The sequence below is a fragment of the Ixodes scapularis genome, unplaced genomic scaffold, assembly GCF_016920785.2.
Source record: "Ixodes scapularis isolate PalLabHiFi unplaced genomic scaffold, ASM1692078v2 PGA_scaffold9__187_contigs__length_104089568, whole genome shotgun sequence".
NCBI classification, from domain to species: Eukaryota; Metazoa; Arthropoda; class Arachnida; order Ixodida; family Ixodidae; genus Ixodes; species Ixodes scapularis.
The window spans coordinates 21,369,009-21,377,471 of NW_024609884.1; the positions used below are offsets into that span (position 1 = coordinate 21,369,009).

An 8,463-nucleotide genomic window follows, 5' to 3' on the forward strand; every position below is an offset into this window, starting at 1 on the left:
GCCTGCACGTAGCAATCTAAACTTTTTGTCAGAGATATATTTCACAAGTCTTTTTTTTTTTCTTTTTGTAAAATGAGAAAGCGTAGCTCCCTTTCTGTAAAATATAGGGCCAAGAAACTTGCCAGTGTGAACAGTTGGCGGCAACGCAGACGACGAAGTTGAGTTGCGGGAAGCTTTGGCGCGCATATTGATAGATGGCGTCGGGAGCAACGTCGGAAGGTGCAGCCGACCAGAGAAAGCAGACCAAATCCGTTGGCAGCAAAAGCGCAGTCGTTATGGGGCACCCTATACTTTACCCCAAAGAAATATTAGACTTAACACAACACCGAGACTGCAGGTAAGCAAAAATGACATACACAGAAAGCCTAAAATAAAATTATTTTCTGGTTTTTGATTTGTTAGATTTCTGGCCTGCTAAACCCGTTGAGATAAAAAACGAAACTCCAAGATACTTTCTGTGCGTGTCGCCTTTGCTTACCTGCAGTCACGCGTTGCATTATGTCCAAGCAACTATAATGTCTGCGCTAACAGCGTCACACACAGTAGATCATTAAAACCTAAAATGATCAACCCATGGCAATACTGCTGGAATGCCCGCAAAGAGAACATATATTTCAATCAATGCTTACAACAAATTGAACGGTACAAAAAAATGTTAACATGATATCCTCTGGATTATAAGTTTGCTCCCGTTGAGATTAAAAAACGAAACACTGTCAACAGCATGCAGCCTCTTTCACCCAGCCACCCTCTCGGATCGAAGCTGCCGTTCAAACTCCAACTGGGATGCGAGGCTCATTGACGAGAGCCATAAGACAGGAACAGCCGATACAAGATGGAGGCCGCGGCTGCCACACCAACTGGAATGAGCCAGCTCATCCACGAGCTGCGCAGACAGACGGAGAGCACACACCTCAGTTACAGAAGTGCGACCGACTCGCTCACCCCTCAGCACCCACACACACTCTGCAAGACCTTCGGCTGAATTACGTGCAACAATGCTTCCAAGCACAAACCACCCGTGACAAATGGCCAGAAATCTTGAACAGTTTAAATGGTGTACCTTTAATCAGCCCTTTATAAGAGACATCTTCCAGGAGTCTTGAAGGTCTGCAAAACCTAATTCCCCTCTTTGGTCACATTGGTAAAGCTGCATCAAAATAATACAACTGACAAAATATTACCAAATTCGTTTTTGCAATCTGATCTGCAATGCAACCTTGTATGTGCATTATACGTAGAAACTAATGTTTTTGTTTCTTTTCTTTTTTAGTTCTATTACTTTTTTTTTTTTCGGTGGATGTGATTATTTTATTTGAGGCCATGTGGCCTTCGTCTTCCTTCCTTTTTGTGAGTGCAAGCCAATTACTAACTAATTAAACCTAAAAAATAATTACAAGCATTAAAAAGTATATTCTTACTTTTCATACCGGTATAACATTAAAACAATAAAGTAAAAGGCATGCAGACATGCAAGCAAGTGAAATATCAAGTCTCCACCCAGCTGCAGTGCATTTCACTTTTTATCTATGTGCATTGCAATTACTTATCCTGATTATAATAAACACATGTGTATTTGCTCAAAATTTCATAGGTAATATTCACCCATTCTTTTTTGTAAATAACCCTCAGCTTTAAAACTGCCTTCTCAAGGTTTGTAGTTGAAACAAGCTAACGATGCAAAATGCTGCACTAGTGAACTTTGGATAAACTTCAAAAACTGCACTAAACAAGTAGTGTTTATGCCCACCTCAACCACAGGGAAGCTTGGAAGGGCTGAGAAAATATGGAGCTTTTGCCTGGTGCCCTCTACAGTATGTGGAGGGGATAAAAATTATAAAAATATCCCAAACCCACATTCCTTTCTTTGAAGACTAGGGACCTTGCCAGACAAAACCCAATCACAAAAGGCACACAGCTTTTACCAGAAGGACAAGACTACCCACTAACCCCAGGAGTCTATGTAAATGTTAAACCCTGTAGTAGCTTAGAAGAGGGCAAACCAAAACACAGGCTGAAAACTTGATTAAGAAGTGGTCGCGAGTCAACAATAATAACACCCCGTCAGCAAACGCCTACTGAGCCAGATAGCTCAAAGATAATCACCTTTTTCGGTAAAAACCGAAAATAAGCTTCAACTAGCGACAAAGTAACAATGCAATGTACATGCAGAAAAGGAACATCACCATGATAAGATTTCAAGAGAACTTCCTACCTTTCATTAGAGCCTGGGGTCGTCCACTGGGTCTTTTTCTGTAGTGGGAAAGCAAATATAAAAACTACATCCTCTTTCTCTAACTTGACTGCCTAATTTCTGAACACCACAACTACACTAATAACCCCCCCCCCCCCCCCCCCCCCCGCATAAACATAAAAAAAAAGAAAAAGAAGAGGAAGGAAAGCAACTCACTTTGACTTGTTCAATTTTCTGCTGGTCTTCCTACAAGGAAAAAAATGCACCTTAAAACAAGTTTTCTCCATCAAGAGGTTGTGAAAAGCAAACTGCTGGAGACTGAGTCACACAAAGGGCAACTCTGAAGACCTTGCCAAAGGCACTTATTGTTATCAGTTTGACAAATAATATTTCCCAAGTGTGGTCACGAGCCCATTGTTACACATCAATGTGGATCAAGGACTTCGAGTGAATGCATTTGACTTCACAGGGCAGCAAAAGGAGCTGGAATTTAAGAAGCAAGAAGGGGAGCCTGCGACTCCTTGCTACAGGAACTCTAGGCTAAAAATATTGTACGGTCACACTGCGAATATTCTAGAATGTTACGCATACCTCACAAAGGTCTCCAATCTTGTATTGCTTCATGAGCTCCCTGGCATCCGTGGAATGTCCAACATCTTCAAATGCTTCAGTGGCATGCTTACCTGAAACAAAAAAAAAAACAATCTATTTGGTGACAATATTTAGGTGCTAGCATAGGAAGCATGCACCTTTATAAACTAAAAGGGGAAACATAGCTGCACGTATACAATTATGAAAGTAGCAAATTGCACTGGGTCAAAGAAGAAATAGAGGAAAAATGTTTTAGCATGCTATTTGTGAAATTCTGTTCAATACTATCACTACCACCTAAAAAAGCGGTACCTTTCCTCTAATGTCATCAAAAGTAGATCCCCACACTGCCACCTAACTTGTGCCCATGCCGCTGTAAGCACCTCCCTGACACTTTGGCAATGTCTGGCAACGAGCACATTGATAGTGCACGCCGACACAAATATAGCGCAAGGCTTTATCGTGCACTCTCGCCTAGCTTTAGCATGTGTGCCATTTCAGGTGGGTAGGAGATTCACAAGTGATGACGTCAGAGCAGGCCTGGTTTTCTAGGTGATCACGATCAAATATGGTTGCATTTACGAAAACAAGACCATTGTGAGAAAACATTTCGTACCAGCTTGTTCCAGAAGTACTTCTTCACCACCAGGGTGCTAAAATAAAAGTGAAGCATAGTTAATTCAACAAGACCATTTATGAAATGACAACCTTACAATAAGTAAAAGAGAGATTATTGTCTTGACACATCCCATTGTTCGAAGACAAAGGTGCTGGAGAGTTCAGCAAAGCGAAACAGACATTAGGCCTGCGAATACAATGTTATTTAAAGTATACCGGGCAAGTTCGACCAAGGGACAAAGCTTAGTGCTTGCCGCGATGACCCTTCCCACGCGAACCCTGTACGGGAGACAACGGAGTGCTTTCATCAGCTCCATTCATATTCGAAGAAAATGTCGCACAGCATGTCAGGCTAAAGTTCAAAGTCCTGTATCACCTACAAAACAGGCGGCTGAATTAAAGACCACCGAACTAGCTCGTAATAGAAGGCTCTAAAGTTATGTACAACCACAAGAGCTGATAAGGGGATTACACACTTTGCACCCTGCACATCTAGGTTCCAAATATGGATGCACTCAAAACTACAGCAATATTCAGAGTATACACCCAGCTCATACATAATGGAGGTTCCACATTCGTTTCCAAAGTTTTTTTGTTTTTTTTTTTAATTCAAGGGTGTTTTATGAGGGTTTTATTTTTTCCCAGATTTAGGGTCTTCTAGGGGTATATTTTCAGTGTCGGCAAGAAACTGGCATTTAACGGAGCTTTATGGCGAAGAAAATGAGACGACGGTGGGACTCCCCAACCTACAAGAAATATCGGTGGGATTCAACACTTGGAAAACGTCACGATACTGATAAGAAAGGGAAACGTCGCAAGAGTGTGGCTTCCAAAGAAAAATACAACAAATGCAGCTTGACGAATAGTTCAGTACGAGCTCTGTTCCGCGTCAAGAAAAGTTCTTCCAATAAAGATTTTTTTTTTATTAAGCAAAATGCTGGGTAGGGTAGGGTAGGGTAGGGTAGGTTAGGTTAGGTTAGTAACCCCGAGCTAACCAGCTCGGGGGTTACTTTTGGGGGGGTTTATCGATGTATGCCGAAAGCATGGAACCCTAAACATAATGCATGCCCATGTTCTATGTTTCTCTAAATTTTACAGCAAAATTACATTGTTTTTTTCAAAAACTTGCTACAGTTGATAAAGGGAGGGAGAACAGGCATGTGGATTCTAAAGTAATTTTCATTTTTTGCTTATTTGAAGGCTCATACCAGGACTGTATTTTGACAATAGGGTACTGTGTATGAGATCAGAGGCACAATCAGGATTGGAAATTCGACGAAGGAGCGTGGGCAGGGTAGCACTGAGAGTGCATAGGAACACACAAAATGGAGTGCAGGGGGACATGGGCTGGTCATCCCTTCAGAACAGAGAGGCCATCAGTAAATGGAAATTTGATGAAAGGTCTAGTGAAATGGATGATACCCAGTGGGCACGGAAAGTATTAGAGTATTTATAGATGAAAAGTGTTAACACAAAATGGACAAAACAAACCTGAAAGCTGACAATTAAATACCTGCACACGGGGTGGCTGAGCAGACCAGTTCAGTGAAAAAGGGCAGAAAAAAAAATGTGGGAGGGAAGGCAAAAAAAAAAATTGCTTTAACAATGTACAGGCCACAAAAAAGAAAAAGGTGTTTGATAATTCACGTAGAAGTTCTTTGCTGTTCAAGGCAATAATGGGAGTGTTAGAAGTCCCCAATTGAACATGGCCAACAAGACATGTCAGATCACGATTCTTATTCCCTGTCCTCTTCCCTTCGTCCCCTCAAGCTGATGAACAGAAGTGAGGAAGAGAGAAGCGAGGTCAATTCCTCTCATTCTCAACTGTTCCAGGAGGATCGCGACGTCATAGTCCTCACTTGATCGCGCCCTTCTCTTTCAAAAATATGGTTATCCATTTGAGATATTGTTGTACGAGCGAGGTCTTGGAGTTTGTAGCGTCCCGTTAAACGCTTCTGCGGCCTTATATTGCGAAATCCAAATTTCGGTTACGCATCCCTTAAAGACAAAGACGTATAGGGCTAAATTTCAAGAGATCGACACATTATGTGCCGTATGCCATAGTGAGAGCTAGACACTAGAACGTTTGGTTTTGAATTGCACAGGGCTTCGCCTTACCCTCCCTGAAGGGGTAACAGATTTGGCAGGGGCGCTGGGTTTTGGTGGCAAAGGTGGAAGAATGGAAAGGATTAAAGCCACAGAAAGGAGTTTAGAAGATTGGTGGAAATTATCCGGGAAATTTGAAGGAAATGGAACTAACTAGCACAGCTGGGGACAGGCAGGAAGGAGGAAAATTGGGACTCTGTCCTGCGTGGCTCCGGCCCAAAGTCTCAACTCTGTCTCCCAGTGGGCCCGGTGTTGAGGAGACTCCGACTAGGTTTGACCAGAGAAAAATTGGCGACTCCCTTGTCGAGGGTGATGTTTCTAGTTTTCTTTTCTTTTTTACCTAATCCCACAAATGTTATCCTGGCAATATCCCATACTGCCTGGTGATAGAAAAATTCAAAGGAGGAGCGAATTGGCTTAGAAGGGTGTGGGGATGAGTCATACCTTTGGTTTCTAGACTAAGTGGCACAAGGTACTGCCCGTTATAAAGGGTACAGGCATTAGCATCAATCCATCCATCCAGCTGCATCTACCAGTTACACACTTGCACAGTACTCAGTGAAACTAATGAACCAACGTCGCACTTGGCCTCGCATACCTGTTGCACCATCTGCTAGGAGAAGTCGTGGTATCTGGTGTTGCAAGTCGCACATGCCCACAGCTGAGCCAAGCACTCTGCGGCTGTTTGTGGTCGATGCACAGCCCCTGATAACTGATCGATGTATGCCATAAACATGCAACACAACCAAGTTTTTTTGTTTTTTTCTTTTCCGATCGCATTACAGCTTTTTTTTTTTTTTTTTTCAAGGTATGAGCTGTGAAAAATGTAACCACCACCAGAAGTTATCTCTGTATTCTTTTTTCAGACTGATTGAAATGTCTTCCTTTTTCTATGTTTTCTTTTTTTTATATTTGGAGCAACATAACCTTATACAAAATAATGACATTGAGTGGCAATACATTGCGAGAGGAGTGTAACACGATGATTAAAAAAAGCGGTAAAGCTTGAGATTCACGCCTTGCAGTAATCACCTGTCGGACAGGGGTTGCCCCTCGAGCGCGAACAGCCGCCGGCTGCTTGGCTCAGCTATGCGCATGTGCGACACTAAATCCCACTGCCTCTCCCAGCATATGTTGCAGACGGTACGCGAGGTCACGCGCTCCGCTGATCCATCTCGTTTCATTGAGCACTGTACAGACGATCGGGACACTTGACGATTAAACCATCCCTTTATGGTGAGGTGCTTCATAGGCACCCCTCTATGATCACTACCCAAGACGTCGGACCAAGATTTGCCCCAGTGGTTAGAATTCTGGCAATCTATATTCAGCCACAAACAATAAGTGTGACGGTACACGTAAGGGGCAGACTGGCATTACCCTTACTTTAATCAATAAAAGCAAAAAAAATAAAAATAAAAACTTCATAACGAGCTCTTGGCCTATCCTCGAGGGTAGCGGGCAACAATCTTGGTTGCGTACATCACAAAATATATTTTTCTGTGGGGCGGATAGAATAGAATAGAATGAAGTCAAACTAGAGGCAGTCTTTTATGAGACATAATAGTTTGGCTTTTTTTTTCAGAGAGCCTGAAAGATCTAGCTGCAGACAGAAGGTACGGCTCCAATAAAGCGGACCTCCATCATCACTTCAGGTCTCATTTTGCATGTATGAGGCGACCTAGGTAAAAGAAGGAGAAAAAGTCGATAGACCTGCTAACAGTACTGATTTTCTCAAGGAGACTTGTATTGGCAGAAAACGCGCACTTGTGTGCACGACCGCTCTCACAGGACCTTGCAGGAGAACACGGATAAGATATACACCCCGTGCACGTGCCCGAAGCAACGGGCCGTTCGAGGGGGATAAACCTTGAGCGCCAGAGTGGCTAGAAACGAGACAGGCATGTGCATCTCCAGCCATGCTACAGGTCATTCGGCAGGTATTGCTGCGGCCCGTGAAGATGTTCTTTCTTTTTTCGGACACATGCAAGAAGTTTTGCGTTATGCCCTAATCGCTTATCTTCTCAACAGACGCCTTCCGTGGTCCTCCACCCTCCACTCCACTCCACCCCCCCCCCCCCCCCCCCCCTTCTCACAACGCACAAAAGCAGGATTACGACACCACGAAGAGAGATTGGAGACCCCTCCGCCTCTTGTTCTCCTTAACACGAAAAATTGCCCTCCCGTGACGAGGTCACGATTCACTCAATTGTACGCTGTCCTGTTCGACCGCTACGACAACTACACCCTGTTAATACGTGTCCTGTAGCAAATAACAATAAAGTAAAAAAAAAATCAAACTCTCAACCGCAAAAAACGTGCATGTGGTTTTCCGCAGCAGAGACAGGCAGCTGCACGCACACGCACGCACTCTTTTTTGTATTTTATGATCCGGTCCGATCAAAGCCCGAGACATAAACGGAAGTGACTAGTTACATCTCGAAGCACTCCATTCGAAAAATTCGTATCGCCACTGCCAACGCACTTGGAAATCCCGGTCGTCTTCAAAGGCCTAAATGCGAATTTCCGTCTACGGTCTCAAGGACAAACTCATAGCAGTCACTTACCTCTTCCATAAACTTCGTGACGTCGTAGACTGCATTGTGGATTAGTAACCATGCCGAGTTCTTCTCGTTGTGCTTTTCGATTTCGGCTAAAGTAAAAGTTTTCGACCCTTCAGCCATCGCGCCCGAGAAAATGACTCGCAAACTAGCGACCCTACCAAGGTGGCGAACGAACGGGAAATGCTGCGATTAAAAATCCCAGCTTCGCCAGCTTTGCCACATGTGCCTCAAGAGCCGCGCTCTCTCGCGAGCAACGTAGACATGCAGAAAAGCTGAAAAGTATTTCAGCTAAAACGTTTAAAAGGCTATCTTATAATAAAAGTATTCAGCTTGTTTTCGAGTGAAAATTAAAATACTCGACCTTGTTTTCTTAGTTTTTTTTTTTTTTTT

At 43.3% G+C, this 8,463-nt stretch overlaps 1 protein-coding gene across 1 annotated transcript; it reads right to left on the bottom strand.

The window, feature by feature from the left end:
* Nucleotides 1-586: 586 nt before the first annotated feature.
* On the bottom strand, nt 587-8,345 carry LOC8039113 (cytochrome b5). Its single transcript, XM_002413132.4, has 6 exons — nt 8,077-8,345; nt 3,402-3,438; nt 2,786-2,877; nt 2,411-2,440; nt 2,216-2,253; nt 587-886 (listed from the first exon to the last, which is right to left on the bottom strand). Exons 1-6 carry the CDS (start codon nt 8,191-8,193, stop codon nt 796-798), a joined length of 405 nt encoding a protein of 134 aa, XP_002413177.1. The 5' UTR covers nt 8,194-8,345; the 3' UTR covers nt 587-795.
* Nucleotides 8,346-8,463: the final 118 nt, after the last annotated feature.